Raw genomic sequence first — 27,482 nt, forward strand, 5'->3', positions numbered from 1 at the left:
AATTCGAAGGCAATGTGCAGTTCTAGCTGTATTGATTCTCGGATTGCGCTTGCGCTTCATGCATTTACTCCTCCGTTTTAACAACTATGATGTGGAGGGAGATGATCAAGAATCTTAACATTTGAGAAAGCATCTTTTATCTTACGCTTCTTTAGTTTAAATAGAAGTAGGATGCCTTCTTTTGATGACGATCCCTTACAACTGGAATTTATATTACCAAAGAAAACTGATAAAGGGTAAAAAAAATTCTAATTTCATTAATTTTTTTATTTTTCAACGGCGTAATGATTACATAACTCTCTTTAAAGATACTCACATTTTACGATCATTTCTTGTTTTGATAAATAAAAAAATATTATTCGAATTTACTAAAGATTGGATTTTAATTTTATATATTAAATCAATGATTTTTGTTGTCAAAATAATATCATGAAGGCCAAGTTATATTCTAAAAATAGAATAATCTTTCGTGGTGATGCTTGTAGATGTCGCAACTCTCCAAGTATGTTATTTCTACAGGTTTTTTCTTCTTTTTTACATAAATAATCTATACTTTACTTTAACCAATATTTACTTTTACAGACGTTATTTATGTGAGTAAATATAAATGTTTTATTGTTTGGATGAATAAATTCCCTAACTAAAAGTTTTTAACTTATGAGTTTTCTTTCGATTTGCTTCTGGTTTTAACTGTGATTCCAATAATGTTTTGTCAATGTAAATTGTATCGATATATTTGATTATTTTATCTGTATTAAAAAACTACACACGGGAGCATTTAAATTTATTATTTACTTGTTACGATATTTGGAGGGTAATTACTTCTGACATTTTCAAATGTTTTGTTTTGATAGTCAGTTTTGATGATTTTTTTAATTCATCTCTATAAACCAAAATTGAATGTGTGATAAAAATCAATATTTTATATAAATGTTAATGAAATTCGTACAATTTTTATGATTGATAAATTTTTATGTATAATAAACGAACAGGATTCATGTGTCTTTGAGATAACATGGTTTAATTTATGATTGAGAATGTCACGAAATCATTATATTTCTCATAATATTAAAAAAAAATTTAGTTGAAAAAGGATTATAATGCGTAACTTAAAACGTTTTAATATTTTTATCGCTAAAATTCTAAGTAACAAAACTTTTTAAGTTAAAGAGTCAAGATTTTTTTATTTGTGAATTGATTATTGCATGATACGTGAGTAACTTAATTGTTTCATATATATAATTGTTTCGTATAGATAATTGTTTCGTATTGATAATTGTTGTTAATTGTTTCGTATAAATAAGCGACTACTTATTATAAAATTAGAATTTGTAAACCGTTTTTGAATGAACGATTCTTTGAATTCATTTCATATTTTGTTTTGATAAGTGTAGCTTTTATTGGATTAGAGTCATTTAAAGTACCAAGTTTATGTACTTAATATAATTTAAGTACTGTTTAAATATTACTGATTCAAAATATTTACAGCCGGTTTTCAGAACTTTTAAAATATTAAAAGCAGATTTGGCAGATCTTTTTCTTATTTACCCAGCTCATCTTGAACAGCTGAATAATAACACAATCTGAGTTCCTTTTATTTCCCATAAATCAAATAGTCTTACATCTTATAAATTATTCAAATTATTACAAATGTATTTTCAATCGATGTTAGGAATAACATTACAACGAATTTAAGAATTTTATGATCTTATTAAATACATAGATTTAATTGAGCCATGAATAATCATGAATATTTTAATCCATTTAGACTCTAGTACATAATTTGAAATAGATTATTTGAATTTATGAACTTATTTACGAATTTTTTTCATTTAAAAATTGATATAGTCTTAATAACACACGCTTTATTTTAATTTGGAAAAAATTACGCCAAAGTCACATTTTTATATTTTATCATACATTTGCATCATTATTTAACTAGAAAATTATCTATCTGTCTTTTAAAAGGAAGAAAATGCTTCTTCTGTAAGATAATTCCTTAACCCATTTTATTACCCTATATTTAGAAAATTCTCTTTTATATTCAATCCAATTAAAACAATTTATCCTCAAAACTAAAAGTTATTATTTCTGTGAACTGAAAATGAAGTAACCTTATAATTGTTGCATATTTCAAATTAAAAATAATTGCGGCATTCTTATTAAGGAAAATAATCTTCTTATTAAAAGCTCTGCATCGGCGTGTAATAAGGATTAAAAAAAAATTTATATTTCATACATCAGTAAGTTAAATATCATCTGACTATTTTTCGTGAATAAATCATTTTGTAAAAACCAAAAGTGGTATTATCTTTATGCATTAATCCTTTTGTATAATTTTTGCAATTTATACTTTTTTTTTCCATTCAAAGTGTACAATTTCAAATCAAAAGCACATGCTAAGCAATGTGCAATCTTGTTTTACACATATACTCCTTGATTTATCATCAATCATTGATCCACATACCCTAGCTTCCCCCACTATGTATAATTATTAAAATATTCATTTTTATTTGTCTTAATTGTACAAAAATAAGGTACTCTGATAACACATTTAACTAATTAAAAATGAAAATTCGTACGATATAATGTATTTTTCACTATATTTTATTTATCTTAAACGGAACCTTCGTTTTGGATCATTTCAATAATTAATCGTCATTTAATGTCCGTTTAAAATATATTTTTTCTTGAAGGTTTTAGAAATATTATATGATTTTTCTCTATAAAATGAGCTTTAGTAGACACTTTCAACAATAAGAAATATAAAACTGAAGGGCATTATTAAGAAGAAAAAATTACTTTATACCTGTATTAAATATTCCAAATTGTATTCTAAAACGGCTATTAAAATCAATTAATAAAATTGTAAGTATTTGCAAAAGTAAATAAGGCTCTTTGCAAATTTATCGTGCCTGTTACAGCACACTTTTCGCATTTTTTTTTAAACTATGTCATACGGCAACGCACGTTTATCATTGAAAACAGTTTAAAAAATAAAAGCTCACATTTTGAATGTATTCTATGTACATGATATATGGTTCATAAAGCAAGAATTTTTTGTTATAAGTGCTTCTTTTACTGTGCCACGTGTATTACCATAATTAGTTGAGTCAAAAGTATTCATTTATTCAGCAAGAATATGTTATTATCTAGTTGCGTACAAATTTTTAACTAATGCCACAGAGCCATGATGGCTCAGGGAATCTGTTACCTTCCAATGAGGTGAACCTGGTTCGAATTCCAGTGATGACTGGTCGATACGAGCTCGCATCATTCACCGACCACAGTGTTAACGTAAAATATCCTCAGTGGTAGACGGATCATGGGTTAGAGTCCCCTTGCCGTCAGGCTAACCGTGTGAGGTTCTCTTCTCCATGTAAAGCAAATGCGGATTGGTTCCATCAAAAAGTCCTCCACGGAGGCAAATTTCTTCCAACGCTTGATATACTTGATTCCTTGTCTTCTGGATTGGGTTCAAAGTTACAAGGCTATGGAGTTAAACATTAGTAGTCGTAAACCCAAAATTGGGTGTGCTGTTCAACGACGGTTGTAAAATTAAAAAAAATAATGCCACAAATTAAAAAAAATATATATGTATCTTTAAAACTCGTTAAACGAAGATAATCTCACGTAAAAAGTAATTCTTAATAATTAATTTAATGATAATTAAAATATTTTTGCCCAATTTTTTCTGTAAACTTTAAAATAAATTATGTCTTAAAATGCTCAGTTTTAAACAGCAAAATCCAGAATAACAATAATTTTGGTTAAAGGGCATTAACATTCTGAAACGCTGAGGTACCGGGTTCGGATCCCGCCATAAATCTTGACGTATCTTTATTCTGTCTTCCTCTAGTGCGTGCTATCTCTTCTTCTATGTATGTGTTCCGGATTTGTAAGCTGTTACATTCTATTGAGCCCACAAACCCACAAATGTACGTTATTAAGTAATTAATAAATAATTAAATAAATAAAACACTGTGCTATTTTAAAACAGAAATGGTTGGCAACAGAAAAAAATATCCTCATATCCGCTTGCTTTAAACAAACAAGTATAGTGTGCAAAAAAAAAGGAAGCCACTTTGAGTAACTTTTGATCAAATGATCGAATCTTCAATTTTTTTGACTCAATCTTAATGGCTTGAGGGGGTGACCTAAAATATGCTAATTAATTAGTGCCCCCGATATTTCAAGTTATGAAATCATACACAAAAACATACTTTCCCTGAATAAACATACCTTTTCTTCGTTAATTTGTATTTATGATCCCCAAAATACAGCGGCAATCTGGGAAATATGGTTCCAATAATTTGGTCAAGAGAGTGATCCAAACTTTGGATCCCTTAATTTCAATTTTACATTTTGCGTATTTCACCATATTTTGAAAAAATTTTAAGCGAATTAAAATATTATTGAATTTATAACATTCGTTTATTCAAAGATAATATCCTGCAAAGAATAATTTTTAGTAAATATTTATTATTTTTATTCTTTTATATAATAATTGTTGAAACAATTTTGAATTTAAGGATATAAATTTTTTTAACATCGTAATGTAATTTTACATTGCAAGATACAAAATTGGCATGAATAGTTCCTAAGAAATCAAATTTTAAATTTGATTTCTTAGAAACTATTTGATCGATTTTGCTCAAACTTTGTATTTTACCGTATGAAGTTACATTAAAAATGATGCAAAAAATTTTATTATTACTAATTGTACAAATTATGATTTCTGATTTATTTCTTCAGAACAATAAGCACAAAAATAGAAGAAATATTACATTCAGACTTACTATTTATTCAAATATAAAAATTAAGACTTAAAAAGTGACTTGCTAAGAAAGATAATAACAAACAAAAGAAATAAGATTGCAAGCAAGAGAAATAACAACGTTATCACAAAGGTTATAGGTCACTTTAATCTCACCAGATTTTTTTTTTAAAATTATCTTTTTTAATTAATAAATCGAATATTTGAGCATCAAATTTTTATTCCATGAATTAAATAAAAAGTGAAAACCTATTCCATTACTCTCCCCCTTAAAAAAATAGTTTGCTAACGACGCATTTTTATTAAAAATATTTCTCTCAAAAATTAATTTTTCTAACTGTGCAGCTTTGGAGAAATATTTGCTGCCTTAAGATTTATAATAAAATAAACTCGGATATTAGGGACTAAATGGTTTCACACGTATTGAAAATGAATCATAGAATTGCCCTCAGGCGAAGCTATTTCTGAGCCTTGGCGATTGCACTGCTGTGGTTTCCATGGAAACTTCAACCATGTTGTTGCCAGATTATAACCGCATTCGATGCCGAAAGAGTGGAGAATCGTATATATTTTTAAATTATCGTACAGAAATTTAACTTCACATACTTTCCACTAAAAATATTTGTTTTAAAGTGAAGATATTAAAAATTAAGTAGGTTTTAAATATTCTCATGAAACCGATAGATCATTCATTCATGACCCTTGTGGTATCTCAGTTTCGTTCTTTCACATGGTCACTTGAAAGTAAGTTTATTTTTAGTTTTCAGAGCATGTTTGCTTTTTAACTTAATTTTTTGTAATAAATGTAGTAAAGAAAATGGAAAGTGAAATAAAGTCTCATAAAAAAAGTGTAAATAAGCTCCGAAAAAAATTTTGTTGTTTTTTATTAGGATACATGTATCCACATTTGAGAATATAATATTGCAATATACAATAAACAATTTCGAACAAATGTTAGAGAAAAATAATTTTCGAGTGTATAAACGCAATTTTTGATGAAAAAAGTGTACATTCACAAAAGAAAAAATGCATTCATTATGTTCATCTAAATGATTAATATATTTTTATTATAAAGAATAATTATATGAAAGAATAATTGCAAAGCGATAATTATTATATATACAATAATAACTGTGTATAACCATTAATATTATTAGTCATAATATTTCTCATCATTTAATATATATATATATATATATATATATATATATATATATATATATATATATATATATATATATATATATATATATATATATATATATATATATATATATATATATATATATATAGAAATTATATATCAATAAAAATATATAATTGACATTGACATTTAGAAATAAATTTAAAATATGAAACTCGGGATTTTTCATTTATCCTCAAGGAATTAAGAATTATTTGAAAGAAATTTCAATTAAGGGTAATGCACTCTACAGGGATAAAAGCACCCAAGACACAATGTTTCCAATTTGCTTAGGCAAAAAGTTAATAGAATTTAAAACCATATATAAATATAAAATCGAAAAACAAACATTTTAAAGTAATGTATAAAGCAAGGAATGAAACATTCATTAACATATTAATGAGCGAAGGAAAAATATTTTTATTCCGTAGCTAATTAAATCATGACCGTTTGTTAAGAAAATATGCAAAATTTATTTTAGTTTTATTTGTAGCACTAAATTCAAGGTAATTATTTAAATAACTATAATAATTTCTCGACGAAGTCAGTTAATTTTCCATTTCTGATATAAAAAAAATTACATATTTCTCGAAAAATGAGTATTTGTTTTATATTGCAAATTCTCTTCTTTTATTATGTTAATCATCAATTAAAAAATTAATATTTATTGTTTACTTACATAATATAATTAAAATGTTGTTTAAACCTTGACAATTTTTGATGCTTAGAATTTTTTGTTTATTTAAAATAGAATGACTGAAGATTTGACTCCAACCGTTGTACTTCGTAACAACAGGCTGGCAAATCCTAAGGACTCTGATGCTGAAATTGCAACCGGAAAAGCATCACCAGAAAGCTGTGAAACTTCTAAGGATTGGTAATTTACATTATTTGAAATATCCTAATTTTTCTAACTATGAGTGGATAAGTTTACATTTAAATGTTTCATGCTTTCAATTTTTAACTGTGAAACTTCTGAGGGTTCAAATAAATTACATTATTTGAAATGTCCTAACTTTTTCCAACTATTCAACTATAGTGTCGGAAATGAGTCCAAGAAATATACATAATAAAAGTCATAAGTAAATGGAAAAAAAAGCGTTAAAATCATTATCGAGGAAAACAGGAAGATATTAAAATCGGTTTGGTTGACCACCAAAACATGAAAGCCGTTTTTCATCTCGTCTAATTTTCCTTCAGACAGCTAAAAAGTTTCAATACTTTTAACTTTGCTTTTTTTTCGTTCTTGAGTCATCAAGAATTTATAAAAATTCTTCTTGCTTCATTTTTGACAATGATTTTAAAAATATATATTAAGAGGTGATTATTATGGAACACAATATAAATATTATTTGAATTTGTGTGATATGTTAAAAATAGCATACACAGCAATTCAGATATCAGTCTATAGAAAATAACAACCAAATATTTTATGCGTATAGTTAAGTAAAAAATAATTTTTGAATTTGAATAATATATTAAAAACCACGTTCTCGGTAATTAAGATATCAAACTGTAGAAAATAATAACCAAATATTTTATGTGTACAGTTATTTTTTGAATTTGTAAAATATATTAAAATTCACGAATTCTGCAATTTAAATGTAAGTTTCTAGAAAATAATGACCAAATATTTTATGCAAATTTTATGTAATATTTTAAAGTTATGTAATTAATATTTTTTGAATTTGTATAATGTGCTAAAAATCACATACTCCACAATTTAGATATCAGTCTATATAAAATAATAACCAAATATTTTAAGTATGTTTGTTATATCTTATTACCGACTCTAATTATAAATTTAAGTATAAAACTGTTCCTGTATAAATTTTGGTTAGTTATTCTTAATCCCGAACAAATTATAAATTTCAGAAGAAAAATAGTATAAATGAGAAAAAAAATTATTATAGTAATTAATGCTTGAAAATTTTTATAAAATTTAATTAAATGCAATAATATGTTTTTGGAAATATTAATTAATTGAAGCTTAATTAATTAATTGAATTTTTTCATGTTTTCAGTGGGACAGAGAAAGAAGAATCCACTGAAAAATGCCAATTTTCTGATCCACTACAAAGTGGCAGCAGAGACATAGATTCAGATCCAGAGGACGATGCTCAAGGATCTAGAGGTTACTTCGCAGAAACAGTTGATTTTCCAGATAGCCCCCTTCATTTGAAACTTTTGAAAAAAAGGAGTAGAGAGGCTCAAGTAAGTGCTCATTCATAATTGAAGATTTTAATAAAAAGATGTTTTAAAAGATATTTTTGAAAATTTACGATTTTTCGGGATGAGATCTTATTTTAGTCGTGTTCAATTGTGCAGCATAAATTTTTGTCAAGTCTTTGAATCTGGTAGATTTTAGTGGATGAAGGTATTAAGTGACAGTCTTTAAGTGGCTTCGGAATGGAAGAAGATTCCTAGTGCGTTTAGTCAAAAACAGTCGACGAATAATTAGAAAGTCGTTCTTTTGGCAGCAAAGCAAATCGCCAAGAGTTCAAATGCTAAAACGCCAAATTTTTAAATGAGTTTAGAAATTTTCAGATTTCGCTAAATGGAATCTTGTTGGCAAGAAATAAAAGCAAGGCATAACTATATTTTTTGTCAATGTGTAAACTTTAAAGTTTTTTCATTAAAGTGTCTTTCGAATCTTTATCCACTTAATTATTAAAGAAAATGTTTCATGCGATTTGAATTTAAATAAATGCCAAGAACTATTTAGCAGGATTGGAAACGCAACATTCAAAATTGACCTAAACTCAGTGGCGCGACAGCCCATTGAGGGCCAAGGCCTACTGTGTCCATCTCAGTTTTCTGGACCTTGGGCTCTGGGGTGCAGGAGCAGATGTTCCGGTTAGGTGGTTAGCCGAACGCGTAACTCCCAGAGTTCAGTTCCCAAGCATGCTTTGTACTCATTTATCTACCCACTGAAGGGATAAAAGACTGAGTCAACCTCCGCCCGAGGATCAAACCCAGGACCTGTGGCATGGGAGCGCGAAGCGCTACCACTCTACCACCTGGTGTCCCGTAATTATGTAGCTCATGTGAAATTGTATGAACTTCAAAATTTAAACTTTTGTTATTAAGTTAAATTTCTGTGTCTTGATACAATTATTTTCTTACAGGGTCTTGATACGGAGGATGATGATGAAGAAGAATCAACAACTTTTTCTATTATGGGAAAGGGTCATCATCCACCTAATCGGTCCAGAAAAGGTTACATTTTATGAAAAAAATTTTGATCTTGAATTATTTTATAATATATATTTCATATTTTATAAAATATTTTTTATATTTTATAATATATTTTTTATATTTTGAAATATATTTTTTATATTTTATAACATTTTATAGCATTAATATGAAACTTCTGCTGCCATAGAAAACGTTTTGGTAAGAAGGCCATATAAAACTTCTGAAAAATGTCAAATTTATATTAAAAAAACCAGAATAAAATACTGCAAAATGTCAAAAAATACATTTTAACAAACTGCAGAAAAATAAAAATAAACGCTTAGCATACTTATACGTAATAATACGAGATGTAATACAAAAGTACCTTATTTAGATCACGTCCGGAAGATCTTGAGCCTTTGGAGTCATAAAGGCCCGTGTCATACCATGGGTCGTGAAGGGAGAATCACAGAATCACGGTCCTGAAGGGGTTAAGTGCATTGTACCTTTAAATGCGCCATTTTTGAATTTTTATTTGAATGAATTTATTGGGAATTAATTTTTAGGAACAAAAATAAATTCGCATTCAGTACTTAAAAATTAAAGTTGTACTCATTTTCAGTGACCGCGGAAGTGTCTTAAGATTGAGAAACGGAAGTTAAATATATAAGCTATATGAATGCAAATAAAATTTCTACATGAAAGTAGACTATTTACTAAAAGTATTTCAATCAAATGTAACGACGAAAACTTAAACACATAATTATTTGGAGGCGTATTGTATAAAGTGGTATTTAGTAAATCATATTTATCCAAAAATGTATGAAACACTTAACTGAAGTAGCTAATAAATTAAGAGTAGCACATAATTTTAATAATGAATAGCGTGCAATGTTACATAATTTCAAAGTTTTATACCATTAATTTAAAAATTAGGCTTACATAAAGCTTAATAAGCTAAAAATAAAATAAAGGCATCTATCATTATATGAAAATAATTGATTTTTCAAATGTTGGTAGACGCCTTTATTGTGAAGAGCTGGAGGCAGTTAAATGATAAGTCACATTTTCAAATTGTTCAGGAAAACTACGGGCATGAAGATGTTTCTATGTTTTGTGTTGTTATCTTGCGGAATATAGTAACACTTGTGAAATACCTGTCTAAAATTTATACTATATAACTTTATAATATATACTATATACTTTATAATAACAATTTTGAGGTAAAAATGTCATTTTTGAAAAACTGTGACTTATCTTGCCCCAAACCCTTCAATACGCATTCGTATTCACTAACAATGCCCTCCTTTTTTCAGAGAGACCTAAAACTCTAAGTACTTCTAATGCTAAGAATGTGGATTCACGACGCAAAATAACGGTAAATCCAGATATTCTTAGTTCAGATGTTCTTAAAGATGATGACCAAAGAAGCATTGACTCTTTAAGTAATAGAAGTGATGGATTCACAACTCTCGATGACCTAGCTACTCCGGATGATATTGATACTCCAGATGATCTGGATGATGATTTATTTGATAGTAAATATTTTTCAAACTAATATATTAAGTAAAAAGGAGATAACAATAATTCCATCATAAAATTAACTAGATAAGTGAAACCTGGTGTATAGGGTGTTCTAAAATGAATTTGAATTACATTTTGAAGTTAAAAAAATAGTTATATAAGGTTATAATATAAGGTTATAATAGTTATATAAGGTTATAATATAAGTTGCATAGTTATACAAGTTATAATAGTTATATAAGGTTATAATAGTTATATTCACTGCTTGAGCTTCTTGCTGTTATAACTAAAAAACTATTTGATGAAATAATAGGAAATTTTGAACATTTCTATAGAAATGTTTAAAAATCCATTCTGATATCAAAATGTTATAGATGCGGTCATTAGTTTTTTTAGTTATTTTGTGACGAAGTTGATTTTTTCTTTCTTCTTTTTTGTCTCGCTTAATACAGTTTAGCGAAAGCTATTAACAGGAGAATTATGATTATTTTGTATCCTTTTTTTCTTAAGTCTTTTTTGGAATTATTAAATTTTAAATTCTTGGTATTTTTTATACAATTCCAAATGGTTAACAAAAAATACCTATTTTTTCCTGTTTTTAGACACAATCCCAACCAAATATTCTTCTTTCGTCAATAGCAAAATTTTTCTTAGATTAGTTTAAGTATGGAGCTCAATATAAATATTTAAAGAGACTAATTTCGAGTCTGTGATCAATTGTTCTATGATTTCGAGTCTGTGACTCCAAAGTGACGTCACCTGTATGTAAGGTCAGACTATCCTCCTCCTTTAGTATTTTTCATTTTAAATCTTTGCAATTTCAATTTTAAAACAATTAATATTTTAGCAACTGAAGAAATTCGAGACGATGGAGGCCATTGGAAATCATGCGTAGTTGGTGGAGAGGAAAGGCGTATTGATATGAAAGTTATTGAACCTTATAAAAAAGTTTTATCACATGGAGGTGAGAATATTCTTACTTTAAGTTTCCTTCATTAAAAAATGTATTTACATAAATGAGGCTGTTTTTCCTTACATTTTTCAAAGCTGAAGAAAAATATTATGAATGAAAAATCGAAATTCGAAATCGAATTTCGGCTTAAAATTTAAATATATCCGCATCAATTATTATTAGTTTGATTTCAAATCCAAATTAAGTCTTATGATATGAAAAGACACTAAAAATTTAATTTAGTGCGGATATAATTAAACTTTGGGTTTAAATTTGCAATGGCATGAAAAACAAAAGTCTAAACTGCACCAAATTTAATGTAAAAAGTACTCGAGACAACAAATTTTAACGATTTTAGAAACTAGATCTGACGTAAAAACAAAAGAGAGAAGTAAAGCAAGAAAATAAATTAAATTATGAGATGTTACGAGGGATAGTTTATGTAAAAAAATTATAACTGTAGTTAGTTAAATACTTTTAAAACTAGATTCAATAAAAGATAAATGATAATTAAACTGCAGATCTAAAATTCTCTAAAACGTTTTGATTCCATTCAATAGATTTATGTAAGATGTATAAACTTTAGAAAAAGTAGATGACAAGTAGTAGACTTCAAATTTCTTATAACATTTTAGTTTGTGTCATCATTTATTTTGAACAGAATTTAATCGAAAGACCTCACATATTCAGACTAAATTTCTGTTTCCTCAAAAATAAAATAAAGCATACCAAAATTTTCCTTAGGCAATTTACTATAAAGATAGCAAACGGATTTTACTAATTTACTTCATACTTTTTTCAATTAATATATTTATTTATTTTACCAAAAAAAGGTATCCTGTCCTACTATGCTCCACCTACGTCTATTTGCAAGTTGATCAAAAGTTCAATCAAGTTGCGATTGAATTTTCTTAAATTTAAACAAAAAATTGCAATAATTTTTTAATTTGCATAAATTCTGGCAAGGAAAATGTATGAATGCAAACTCAAGACGTTTAAAAACAGTAAAAAATCTTAACTTTAAGTAAAAGAGGTTAAAGCTGTATAATGTAACTAAGATGAAATTTATTTATTAAATTAAACAATTATTTTTATTAATAACTTTAGTCAGAAGTTTATGTTGTAACCACAAAGTATTATACAAAAGCAATTTAAACATATTTTCTCCGTTTAAACAGTTTGTATTATAAGAAAGAGTGAATTATTTTTGTACCCATTCTTAGAACTAAAACTCTAATTATGACCATATTCTACAATCCTTGGGGCATATTTCGTAATTTTTGACCAATATTTCGTCACGAAATCACGCGAATTTTGTTGAAATGCGAATTCTCATTTATTTGATGCAGCTACTTTCTCACACGTGTATTATCTTAGTGCAGTTTTTTAGCTCTCTAACATTAATTTATTTGAGTTTTGCGTCATTTACACTGCGTGACGGGATGGTACAGAGGATAGTGCTCTTACTTGCCAATCAGTCTTCAAGGGTTCAATGCCTGACTTCGATTGAACACTCATACATTTATACTCATTTTATGTTTTATTTCCTAATCGATTGTGCAATCGATGACATGTTTCATTGAGCCTCAAAGCAGATAGCAAACAAATGAAATCAATGCAGATAGCAAACAATTTATAGAAAGTTCGAGCGAAGCATTTCTAGAGTCATTGTTTCGTCAAAGGAAAGAAAATTTTGTTAATTTTAAGTATGCATTTTGCACATTGCCGGACGCATCAAAACCTCATATTATCAAAAACATTTCTCCTCTGATAAACTGTAAGGATTCATATAAAAGTTAAATACTACATCCGAATATGTAATGATGCGTCTTGAATACATTGTGACTCTTTTGATTTAGGTTACATCGGATCATCGAATTTAGTCATTATAGTCTTCAGTGCATGTTACTTACCAGACCGTGCTAGACTTGACTACGATTACGTTATGGACAATCTTTTCTTGTAAGTATAAAAATATAATTCGTTATTTTTATTATTTGTTGAATAATCTTTCTAAGAAAAAGTAAAATAAAGTTTTAAAAAAACTGAGAAGGAAAATGAGAGTTTAATTTTGTTGGAAAATTTCCTGGATAATATTTGATTTCAAAATTGAATATCCAAAGCAAACTCAAATACACAAAGTCTTGTACACTATAAAAGTTAAACTTAAATAGTTGAATTTTTTTGTTGAATTTTAACTACCTATATTAATAGATATCTCTAAAACAAATCAAAATTGTTACCTAAACAAAATGTTAAAGATTTCATGTCAATTTCAAATTGGACATTAGAATGGTTATTCTTCTTCAGTAGTACAACAGCCCTGGGTGAGGCCTTCTCGAGAAGTTTTTCCCCGGCGTCTCTCCGTTCGGCGACTGTCCACCAATTTTTGGTTTTCAGAATGTTCATGTCCTTTTCGAAACTGTCGATCAACATAAGGCAATATCTGCCTCTTTGTCTAATTCCAATAAGCTTGGCTAAAAGTAGTTTTAAACAGTTTAGATTTTCTTGTATTCTAACCAGATAATCAACTCATTTTATCCTTAGTATCTTGAAGTATTTCATGACGTAATAGTTATTTATTGAATAAATCAACAAGTAGTCTAAATTTCGAAAATTGTTATTAAAATTGCACAAAATATTGCTAATACTATGGAAAATAAACATAATTTAATATTATTCTTAAAATTATAATGTATCTTTAATAAAGTGACATTAATATTTTTCGGTTATTATTGTTTTTGACATTAATGGTTTATGAATTAAGAAGGATAAGTAAAAGATATTATTAGTAAAACTTTTTAGCAGATATTTCTTACAGTGTAATTTCTATGTTATCGTACAAAGTTTAATTAATTTAAAACAAAGAGGGAAAAAAAGCAAATAATCCCAAAATTAATGAATATATTATATCTTTGAGTATTTTTTTTATCATCTAACAATTTAAAATATAAGAAGGAAATTTGAAATTGTATTATTGTACTATACTGTTACGTCACAAATTATTTACTACCGAGCTAGTATTTTTTTACTTAAAAAAAGCACATACAATTTAGCTATTAGGATATTCTATTCATTGGCGTATTAGCATTTCGTATCTCACCCTTGAAAAAATATGTGTGCTTTCATTAACTTTCCCTTCACCCTTCAAATAGATTCTAATTGAAATAAGTACTTTATCTTCGCATCACTGTAAAAAATTCGGGATCAAGTTACATGATAAAGTACCGGCACTTTAGCTTTAGTTGCATCATCCGTAAAATTCATTTTATCGTAAAATCCATTTTTACTGTAAAACATTTTACCGTAATTTTCACAACAATATTTATTTAATTAGAGTGATTCAGTGATTTTACGCTAATTATTACTGTAAAATTTACAGTATATTAGATTTTTTTTGTTCCGTAACATGTTTCGATAAGAATGAATTTTCTGGTAAAAAGTGCTGGCAGTTGAGTGCCCTTGAGTGCCAACACTTTTTACTGTAATTTGATCCGGAATTTTTTACAGAGTACGAACTTTCTAACTTTTTTTATTTTAAAAATATATATTATTCGTTTGCAAAAATCTGTTTTTCTGTTTTTCATAGTTTTAAATTATTATTAATCTCCTAAGACTCACCTATACTGGACAACATTTAATTAAACTTTATTACTTAATTAATGCTTCAAGATTTTTGTTTCTGTTTGTATCTCTTTACAAAGAAATTATCTATCCAAAAGCATAAATGGATTCACCTCAGAAGGAAGGATTTTTTAATTACATTAAAAAACTGTTAAAAAAATAAGAATTTCAATTCAAAAAACCTTTTTGATAGTATAATGTCATTTAAAGTTCCTGTTATTTGGATCTACGCTGTAAAAAATTCCAGATTGAATTATGGTGGGTGACTGTAGATTCTACGGTGAAATCCATTTTTACCGGAACATGGTACGAAACAAAAAATATGATATACCGTAATTTTTAAAGTATTAATTATCAAAAAATCACTGAATCAGTCTAATTAAGTAAATATTACTGCAAAAATTACTGTGTAATATAATAATAATTGAAAAATACTATAATAATTAAAAATAACTAAAAAATTTAAAAGTTTAATTAATTGAATTTAAACAAAAGATATATATATATATATATATATATATATATATATATATATATATTTTCTTTAGGTACATATTTTTAAATAAAGATCACATTTTTCTGCTTATATTTAAAGTTTACACATATCAGGAGGTTGTTTGTTCAACCTTAATTTATAGATCAATTTTTTTATATTATTTTTGTAATTTATATCCAATTTTATGATTAAAATTATTTTTACTGATGATTATTTTTACTAATGAAACAAACTAAAAAAAGTGTAAAAACGTTCATTTATTTTTAGATACGTTTTGACAACCTTGTCTCAATTAGTTGCTGAAGACTACGTATTGATTTACCTTCACGGTGCCACATCTCGAAGTTGTATGCCGAGTTTTGGATGGTTAAAGCGTTGTTATCAAATGATTGACAGAAGGTGACAAAGGATATTATTTTCATAATGCAATTATTGCTTTCATAGCTCTTACTCTAAATTTGTATCAACAATTAGTAATAACAATTAGTATAGTTTTAAGTAAAACAAAATGTTAAAGAAACTAGTTGTTCAAAATAATAATTGTTTAATTGTTTTACTTCAAAATCATGAATCAAATCATGATTTACTATCATCTTAAAGTTGTATGCCGAGTTTTGAATGGTTAAAACGATATTATCAAATGGCTGATAGAAGGTGATAAAGGATATTAATTTCATTACAAAATTATTGCTTTTATATATCTCACTCTAAATTTGTATCAAAAATTAGTAATGACAATTAGTATAGCTTTAAGTAAGGCATTAAATTCTTAAAGAAATTAGTTGTTCGAAATAATAATTATTTAATTAGTTTTTTCGGAATTGGATTTAATTGGAGGAAGTTTTTTCTCTTTATTACAAGACATAAATTTCGAGAAAAAGCCATCTTAACACAGATTTAAATTCCATTTCAGTTTCCAAAAATTAGACTTAACAAAGTTAAAAGATGCTCATCTTAAATATTTATTTATTTTTCTTAGATATATATTACAACAATTATTTCTGAAACATTTGGTAGTGATTTTATACTTAAATAATGATTGTACTATTATTTAAAAATCAAAGTATATTCAATTAAAATAATCTAAAACTTTCTGTATCTGTGATTTTGTTGCTAATATTGAAGAAAGTACTTATTTTCCTTTAAACAGCATTTTTCAAAAAGTGTCAAATATGTTAGATATAAATAACGAGTTAAGATTACTCCTAAATGCTGTTGTCGTGTCTATATCAGTGCAAAATATTTCAAAAAAGTTAGGAGGATGAGCTTTGCGAGTTCTGGCACCTGGAGATTGTACAAGATGTCCTCTGAGGGCGAGCCGAGTTTAATCTATGGAGCTAGAAAAGCCTGGCAGTTAAAAAAGTGTTTTAGCGTTAATTGTGTTTGGGGGCAATATCTTTACTTCTAAAAAGTACAGATAAAGATAAATACAGACCCCTAAATAATACAGATACAGATAAAAAAGAAAAAAGAAGAATGCCTTAAAATTCTCGTAAGATTTCAATTTCGCACTATTTGTGTGGAATAAAATGTTGCCAACGAAACGAAAAAAACAGAGGGTTTGCTACCAGCTCAAGGTTTTTAAAATGGCACGCTACTTAAAAGATCAGCGTGGTATCATTGTTGAAAAATATTTTATAAATTGTTGAGTCCATTATTGTAATTTCTTGGTTTGGTTAAAAGAATTAGAGGCCGAGAATATGCTATTTAATGCATATTCTCGTTTCTCGATCGCATTTTCTCGATGTTTTTCTTCTTTCTCTTTTGTCTAAGATAAAGGATTTTATACCATTAATCCCATAATCACCTTATAAAAATAGAAAATTGAGCACAATATTAAAATTGCAACCACATTTATGCAAAATGGTCATGGAAAGCTGTGTGCCAACAAAAATGTTAACACACAGTGTTGATTGATAAAAATGTTAACACATGAATTAAATTTTTTTTTTATTTCATTTCCTTCGAAAAAATATTGACAGTTATGCCTTAACTTAAGTGGTAGAAAAAATTGATATAAATTATATTTTTTAAGCTCTACAGTTTTCATTATTATCTTCATTTTCTATGATACCCCCTTTCTAACAACTTATTACACCTCCAGTAAAATAATTGGCAAAAAATACGCATTATCCAAGAATTTATGGAAAAATCATATATCATGAAAAACCGTGTGTTTCAGTTGACAAATAAAAGTATTATCACATCAATTATAATTTTTTTTTCATTGAAAAAACATTTATAGTTGTGTGTGAAGTATTGTGGCAGTTAAAATTTATAAAAATGCAAGCATATTTTTTCGTTTTTCAGTTTTAGTTATTGTTTTCTTTTCTGTGATAGCATTTCTATGATATCATTTCTTATTACACATTCAATAATATTGTTGGGAAAAATATGCATTAGTTAAGAATTTATCGGAAAATTATATGCGTGCCTAAACTTTGTAGCTAACTGTTGTACATAACATAAAATATTCCTTATACGTGCAGCATTAAAAAGCAAGAATGTCTTTAATTTGGAATAAAGTACTTAAAAATTTGAATATTTAAAAGAGTTTTTGAACAATCAATACCATATTCTGAAAACTTAAAAATCCATCTGAATTTCAATGTCACGTTGCTTAAGTTGTTTCATCTGTTCTGTAGTTAATGTAAGGAGAAAACTATGCTGTTCATTCCGGAGCGGGTAGCGAAGCAACCTTGTAAAAGTTGTTTCACCTTTGTTTTAGTTACTGTGCAGGGAAAAATGCACAAAACAGAAAAAAGGGGAAACAATATTCGCCACATGTTGAGCGATCAAAAGGCATTCTTACATAAGTTGTGTGCTCTTAAAGATGCATTAAAAAAGAAAACGCATCCCACTTTAGCTAAAAAAAATTTATTAAGAGATATTTAAATTGATTTATAAAATTTTGTATAATTTTAAAGATAGTTATAAAGATTTATATAATTTGGAAACTCTCACTTAATAATCTTTTTTGCATAAAACCAAGTTAAAATAAAAGCTTGTCTATTTCAATATACAGAATAGATATTTTCTTTAACGCATACATTCATTTTCTGTCATTCCGAAAGGTTTAGTTTAGTAATATTTTCAAACGCTACACACTTAACGTTTTAACTTTTTCTACATTTTACATTATTAATCCTTAATAATTTAACTGCGTTTAATTTTGAATGAATCCTTAGATTTCTTGACTTATTTTTGTTTTTAAATTGGGAAGATAATAAAGTGACAAATTATAATTGAAACTTTTGTTTAGTAACATTTGCAATTGTTCCACTCTTGAAAAATGCGTCCCGCACACACTTTACGTTTTTACTTTTTCTATAGTTTACTTTTTCATTCCTTAATAAATTAATTTGGTTAAATTTAGATTATAATCCTAAGATTTCTAGACATATTTTTGTTCTGCAATTGCAATGATAATAAAGTACCGTAAACCGGGGTGAGTCTACCCATCCAGGGGCGAGTCTACCCATTTTAGTTTTATTTAATTTTCACTATTTTAAATTGCAAATAAATTTTTTTTTACCGACCGAGGACTTAGTTCAGACTCTAAGGAAGATGGAGCTGTAGTAGTTTGATCCGTTTTTATTTATTTGTCATCTTTTTAACCGACCTGTTCAAACGTCTTTTGAGAGATTAGTATTGAAAATCAGCAAACTTTTAGTTGGTGCTCCGTAAGTATATTATTATTATTACTATTTTCACTTTGGTTAAGTGATAAACTTATCTAAGACTAAGATTACATTAATTTTATATGAAAAAAAACAAAAAGAATGTAAGTTTTGCTGTTGTGAACAAAAAGCCAGAATTCGCGGGGCGAGTCTACCCATTCGTATTTAGTTTTAATAAAGCATAATAATATAATTTAGAACTTTGTTTACATTAAAATTAAGTAATTTTAAATGAATTTTATTATATTATTTTAATTCTGCATTGATAAGTTTATCATCAATAAAAAATTTATAGGTTAAATATAAATGTAAATATAAAATATGTTTATTTTACCAATTTTTTCAATTTTTATATTACAAAATTAATTTTTTTTATTTAATATTATATTTCAACGAGAAAACATTGTAAGAAAAATGACACCTCCCAAAAGAATGGGGAAAGGATTTTTCATGATTCCTAATGTTTGAATTTCGATTTTGTTAATAATCTTTAATTATTATTATTTATTAATTATTTAATTGTAAATTTATATTAATTTTAATTTATTTTTATCAACAATAATCAGAAAAAAATGTTATTTTATAATGTTAATGATTATAAAAACAAAACTGTGATCAAAATGTGATAATCGATCAAATACTCAATTTGTGTTATTTTATGAATAAAAAAATGGAATATATAATAAAGTTATGAATTTTACTTCATACATATCCCATGTGGTAACTAAAATAACAATTTAATAGTAAAATTTGATTATTTACAATGTTAACATTCATTTTAGTAGAATGGGTAGACTCGCCCCATACGTCGATTTGTCAGCAGTTCTATAAAAATATACAGTAATAGCGTAACTGTTAATATTTTCTAAAATCGATTTCACAGCTTTAAAGAAGGATAAATAGCGATTCCGAAACACCTATTAAAAGCCTTTTTTCTTTAATATTTACAAAAGTTTGACCACTTGAAAGTTGACAAACTGAAAAAAATGGGTAGACTCGCCCCGGTTTACGGTAATAAATTACGAGTGGTTGCTGTCCCATGCAATTCACATGCAAATTAATCTATATTTTACCTCGAAACGTATTTTGTTATTATATTATCGTAACGTATTATATTATCGATGTTTGAAATATTTTTGCATCAAATGTAAATGCATGAAAATACGTTGTATAAAAAATTTTAGATAAAACTATGATGTCTGATTTTCTAGCGAGACATGGAGGAATAGCCCTTAAGCAGTTTTTTTCGGCTTTTTATCCACACACTTAACTTTAATAAAAAATATGTCTTAGTAGATATTTTAATGTGAAAGCAATAAGAATGATAAATTAGAAGTAACCATGAATCAAAAATTTCATCTTTACCGCGTGAATGTTACGTAACTAAAGGGTATTCCAAAATTCATGCATATGTGAATAGATTTTATTTTATATCCTGCGTTAAAGCAAATGACTATCAATATATTGATTGGGAGACAAGTTTTCTATACCCCGACCGACCACGGTTTATGATGTGAATAGAAAAAAAATAATGTAATGTAATAAAGTAATAGGTATCTAAAGGGTATCCCAAAATTCATGCAAAATATGAATAGATTTTATTTTATAGCCTGCGTTTAGGGAGGCAAGTGCTCTATTCCCCGCACCACCACGGTTTACGATGTGAATAGACAAAAATAATATAATGCAATAAATTAATACAATGTTATAAAATAATATAATGTTACAAAATAATATAATGTTATAAAATAATAAAATGTTATGTGAATTTTAAAAAATAGTAAAAAAGAAACAATCAAATGTTGCCAAAGAAATTGGGACAACCGACAGTTCAAAGTTACTAAAAATGGAGCTCTACACAAAAGAGAGACTTGTTTTCCTAATTGAGTACAGTTTTGGGCAGCATTTTTAGGTCGTGTAAATTCCAGTTTTGGTGATCAGATTTGACCAACCAGGTCATACAATTTAATACTTAGGGTTTTTCTCAACAAGACTATCACTATTCACGTTTTGAAGGAGGAATTTAAGCGCAGCATCAACGAAACTCAACAATAATTTTTGAAATATAATTGAGAATTTCAATGAAAGCATGCGTAGAGGCCAGAAAAATCATGGATGCCATTTACCTCTTATGTTACTCCCCACTTATACCCTATACACATAATTTATCCATTATGAGTCATTGAAATCTTCACAATATTCATCGAAATATCAAAATTACTTTTTACGTAAATTTTGAAATGTTTTAAATCAAAGGTGGTGTGTATTTCGAGTGACATGTCAAATTACCAGTCAAATTGATTACACTGATGGAGTCTAAATATGGAAAAGTATATAAATGTATGAAAAGTATACTTTGTATATACTAATATAAGTAAATAAAAAAGTTTATTTATAATATGTATTTTTTTATTTTAGGTTAAGAAAAAACTTAAAAGGATTATACTTAGTACACCCTACATTTTGGTTGAAAACTATCGTAATAATGACAAAACCCTTTATCAGGTAATATTGACAGTTCTTTTTCAATTTTTTTTTTCATCACCAACCATGGTTGATAATATATTAAAAATGTATTATTACAAGAAAAAATTATGAGGATTTCTAAAAATACGTTTAATCGAAAATGTATGATAAGTTTTATAATATTTTAAAAAACAAACGTAAGTAATATCGAAAACAAATGTCATCAATTTTTTAATATCAGAATCCCTACCAAAATTTACTGCCCAGACCAGGCAATTCTCACGATATATATATATATATATATATATATATATATATATATATATATATATATATATCAGCAGCAGTATACTATGCACAATTTAAAGCAGATGTTCAAAGTGTCCGCCGTGCAAGTCGAGGCAGGCTTGAGTACGCTGTGGATATGTCCAATAAAGTGTTTTTTTCTTGCACCGGCAGTGACGTCATACTTTGTTTTTCGTATTTTTCTCGTAAACTATGGATCGTACAGGAACGCTTCTTTAGGCAGTTTTTATGTACTCCCAACGAGGAATCTAGCTGTGCAGAGTTTATGCGGTCGTTTCGGGACACCCTTGAATATATATATATATATATATATATATATATATATATATATATATATATATATATATATATATATATATATATATATACATATAATGAAAGGATTATATTTTTTTTTTCCGATTTCTTTAAATAAAATTTTCATCCCTTTTTTTTTAAAATCGGTTTGTTATTTTTTAATTATTATTTCTGCCCCCCCTTTTTTTCATTTGTCTATGATTTTTCTTTGCTTTATCTATATTCATTTTGGAGTACTTCAATTATCTATCATCATTCATCTTCATTTATCTATTTTGATTTTAGTAAAATTTAGGTAATTTTATCACGATATCTGTTAAAACATGGCATAAAACCATAAATTCAAATTTGCACTTAATTCTTCAGTTTTGTATTTCTTACTAAATGTATGGTAATAAGAATTTTGAAAACCAGACTTTCCCCTAAACCCTTATCTCATGAATGGAAAAATTACCAAAAGAATTATTCAAAAACCATACATTTTGGTTTTTATTACCGAAATTATAGTATAGTATTTACCAGAAATGTTGTAACCATACAGTACGGTAATTTTACCAGAATTTTTCTCCATATATGCATATATAAAGCTTCATATTAAGACGGAAATTAAAATTACATTTATTCATTTTGCAATGATAGTTTCTTTTTATTTCACAACAGTATTATACTTATACTTAACAAATCAGTATAATCATCTTTGGTACATCAATATAATTTAATTTCATCATTGTTGCAGAAAATATGCGGGAAATGAATTCATTCTACTCATATTCATTCACTTCTACTCATATTCATATTCATTCAGAAATACTCTATGTTTATTTAAGATTTTAAAAATATCAACGTGTTAGAAACCATAAATTTTGGTAACTAACGCTAAAACTGTCATCTCCCTCCTGGCAATGAATTTTTTCCCTCTATTATCAAACAGATGTATGGCCCGTGAGACTTACAAATGGAACATTTAGATTATGATATCTTCATAAATTTAACAATAAGTATAAATGAAGTTTTTTTAACTTTTTACATCCCTCTTTTTGTTTACAGCTCCAAATTTAGCAGGAAGTTACGCTTCGTGAATAGTTTGCAAGAGCTAGAAGAGTTGATTCCTATGGACCACGTCTGTATTCCAGACAAAGTCAAAGAGTAAGTATTGACTAATAAAGAAATTATTCTAATAAAATATGCCTTATTTTACGTTTTTTATTCTAAAATTGCAGCTAATGAAAGGTGGCCAAAAGAAGAAGAATATTTCTGAAAAAAAAGACTATGGTTTTTTCAGAAATATTCTTAAAAAGCTTTTATGCATCGTATTTTAAAAGCATAATTTATTATAATTCTTACTGATAAATTAGCATATTTTAAGAATGCCTTTCCAATAATAGATATACTTATGTCATTAATCTATGCTTTCCATCTTAGTTCGTAAAAATCTGTTAGTAAATATAACTTTATTTTCGTACTGTGTAATTATAGCTTTCATTTGCATACAATACTGAACTTGTACTTGAAATACAGTATTGTTTTATTTCCGTATTGCTGACGAAAAATCTTTCATGAAACAAACGTAAATTTTACCTTTTTTCTCATTTTAGGTTTGACGAAACAAGAATTTTGATTCCGTGAAGTGAATGGTAAAACAACTTTAATTTCATTAATAGCTTTTATTATAAATTTTCATTTTTAAACAGTTTTTATTATAATAAGTATTCTACAAAATAAAAATCAGAAACGTTTCTGAAATAAAAAGTATTATGAAAGAAGTACAATACTGACCAAAATAATCTGATTTTTCTCTCTAATTTCAAGTTTGCAGTAACATATGCTAGAAAAAAGTATTTTTAGAAGTCGTGAAGTATTTTAAAAGGGTTTATAAATATGTTTAAAGTTTATCTGTAATTTAATAACGGAACCAGAATGTTTGTACAAGAACTTAAAAAAGTTTTTACTAGAAATATATGTATAAGATACAGAGAAAACTTCCAGTTCTGTCGGTAATGTGTAGAATAATATTTCTTGATCATGATTCTGTTCTGTAAAATAAAAGTAAATAAAGATAAAGGATTTTTTTTCTTAAACAGTCTTTCTGTTTAAATATAAATAAGAACCTTATAAATAAATAAAAATATATTAAATCAATTCAGCGGATAATCAAGGACAACAGAGCAAATAGGGGCTCTTACCAAACTCTAAATTAAAAATATTACATAGATATGTTAATAAAACATTAACGGATTCTTATTTTCATCTCATATTGTCAATAAATTATAAGTAATTAATTTGGTCTATAATTTTGATTGAGTTATGCATTCACCAGAGTCATATCTATGTGCTCCAAATATCGCAGATTAACCCTTGTCGTATATCTTCTAGATCCAGTTTAATGTAACTAAAAGCTTTTTAAGAAGAGTTGCAAATTATAGATACAGTCTTTTTAATCTAGTTTTAAGGAAATCATTCTAAAATTTCTTACAACTTGAAATTATTTTCTTTTCATAGTATAACTGCTATTTTAATTTTAAAACATAAACACTAATTTTTTTTCTCATTTTTGTAATTTTTTTAATATTATCTCAAAAGATTCTGAAGTTCACGGAGAGCTAAAAATTATCGGAATCATAAGAAAACTAGTAGCATCATAGAGATTCGATAACCTTGGGAAACAATTATTTTTCTTTCGTTTCTTTTCTTTTTTTTGGCTTGGTGTTGCAGGAGATTTTTTAACAGATCAGGTATTTTCAGATTGCTGATTTAAAATCTACAATCAGTTTCTTTTTCCAAACTACAGTTTTTCTTTAATTACATTTTCAGTCGAAATGTACAAGTTTAAAAGCATTATATATTACATGGGATCATGTAAATGTTGCGACAAACTTTCAGGGGAGTTAGAGCACGCCATTCGGATTAAAATTGCAAAGAAACCCATGTCCGAAAATGTCATCTTTGGCCGCTGAGGACGCTTGCTTCTTATGAACTGTTTCTTCGCGTGAACAGTTCATAATTGGGAAGTGCCCCTAGCCGTATGCGACGACATTTCCGGGCATGGGTTCCTATGAAATATTAATCCTGATGATGTACCCTAACTCCCCTAGAAGTTCCTCGTAACATTTAAGCGACCCCTGTTATATACAATATCTTTAAACAAAAAATAGACAAAAAATGTCATTTAAAAAAATTCTGTATTTTTAGAAACAAAACTAATTTCAGATATGAAATAACCACACCTGAATTAGGCAATATCAAGTATTTGTATAAATGCAAGAAAAATTTTTTTCCCCTGTGTCATTGATTTCAATATAAAAAGACAAGCAAGGTCCTCGAAAAATTTCGCAACTGAAGCGCCAAATATTTCAAAAAACGGCCGCTTGCAGTAAGATCACTAAAAACTTATTAAGATAGTTTAAAATATTGACAACTGCCTCTAGATTTTATAGTGAACACTTACATTTTTAAGGAATGTAATATTTTCATATTTATAAAATACCAATCTATGGTTTCCAAAGTTTGGTACACGCACCTCTTGCAAAAATGTCTATCTCATCAACCAAAATATGCTACCATTGAAAATAGATAATATATATTTAATAAATTTCCAAAATTTTAAAAATTTCATTTTAATTTAAATTTAGTATGATAAAGATCTTACCTAAAAAAACTTATTTCTGAAACTCGAATAAAAGTATCTGCAAATTTTGTTCTTGAAAGAGAAAAAATATATATTTTATAATGTTTAGTAATTTAACAGGTAATTCGACATTCTTTTTAGCTGATAATTTTTTAAAAAAATTGCGTCAATAGTTTTTAGACGGTTTTGAAATTTATCAAAAATTAAAAAGAATGTTAAAAATTTTAAAAGTACTTATCAAAAAACTACTCCCCCTTCTTTTAAAACAAAAAAGGGATACTTTCAATACAATGTAGTTTTTATAAAAAAAATTGAGATCTGCTGGTTAGAACTAATGATTTAAAACAATAGCCCTTTCAGTGCATTATTAAGTTATTCTTGAATGCAACTAACTATTCCTCATAACATATAGGTATACACATTAACAAATAAGAAATTTATATATACCTGGTAATTTATTTTCTCGTCTCTGTATATATTTTTTTATATTTTTTTTCTCAAAATGCAGTCATTTAATCTTTTCTTTAGGGTTGGAAAAAATTATATTTAAGAGAAGAGGAAAAAACCGAAAACTTTTCAATATTTTGCATAACATTATCTGAATAAATCGGAGAGATTAATTTTTTTAAAAACTAATTTATTACATCCCATGGTGCTGAAAGGCAGCTCTTAGTTATAGACCGTTTTTCCATGAATTCTAAAAATAATTAAAAATTCTGAATATTAAAGATGGTGAAATTAAGGATGGTGAATATGAAACATTTTGTGTAAGCTTTCATGCGCAAACACTTTATGAAACATAGTTTTCATAGCATTTTCTTTTGTTTCAGCTCCAGAAGAATATATATTGGTCAATCAGAACATTACTTCCAAGTACTCCAAAGAATATTCATTTTAAAAGGCAAACTTTTGTAAAAACATATTGATGAAACAGATTTACATTATGTTTATGCTTATTTTGAAGCGAAATAGTACACAAATAAATTAATATGAGGAGTTTTGAACGATATACAAACATTCAAACACTTCAAATAATGAAATTTACTAAAACGAATTTTACTACTTACGAAAATTTTTCGTCAGTTTATTGTTCAATTCCATTGCCAAAATATATTTTAAATACAGTTCTGATAAGAAAATCACAAAAGTAAAACCAAACTACGCAATGCATTTCAATGTCAATGTTAGTAAAAAATTTTCAACAGAGATAATGTACAGTACGTAAAAAAAAAAAAAAAACACCCTGAATAAATCTTGATCTAATGATCAGATCTTTGCGCACAGGTCTCTAACTTAATGGTTGGAGGGGCTGGCCTCAAATATGCTAATTAATTAGTGCAGATGATATTTTAAGTTACAAAATCAGACACAAAAA

At 27.0% G+C, this 27,482-nt stretch overlaps 1 protein-coding gene across 2 annotated transcripts; it reads left to right on the plus strand.

Annotated features, from left to right (window-relative positions):
- On the plus strand, nt 1–27,482 carry LOC107448581 (BCL2/adenovirus E1B 19 kDa protein-interacting protein 2). Of its 2 annotated transcripts, none has more exons than XM_016063843.3 (12): nt 1–236; nt 6,712–6,837; nt 7,985–8,174; nt 9,089–9,179; nt 10,454–10,675; nt 11,509–11,625; nt 13,473–13,575; nt 16,001–16,132; nt 21,832–21,918; nt 23,530–23,628; nt 24,078–24,116; nt 26,938–27,482. In XM_016063843.3, exons 1-11 carry the CDS (start codon nt 172–174, stop codon nt 24,106–24,108), a joined length of 1,263 nt encoding a protein of 420 aa, XP_015919329.1. In that variant the 5' UTR covers nt 1–171; the 3' UTR covers nt 24,109–24,116; nt 26,938–27,482. The 2 variants fall into 2 exon arrangements, with proteins under 2 accessions (XP_015919329.1, XP_015919330.1); XM_016063844.3 differs by lacking the exon at nt 1–236 and adding an exon at nt 5,318–5,521.

The sequence above is a fragment of the Parasteatoda tepidariorum genome, chromosome 11, assembly GCF_982258835.1.
Source record: "Parasteatoda tepidariorum strain Cologne lab strain chromosome 11, Ptep-v5.0, whole genome shotgun sequence".
Classification (NCBI taxonomy): Eukaryota; Metazoa; Arthropoda; class Arachnida; order Araneae; family Theridiidae; genus Parasteatoda; species Parasteatoda tepidariorum.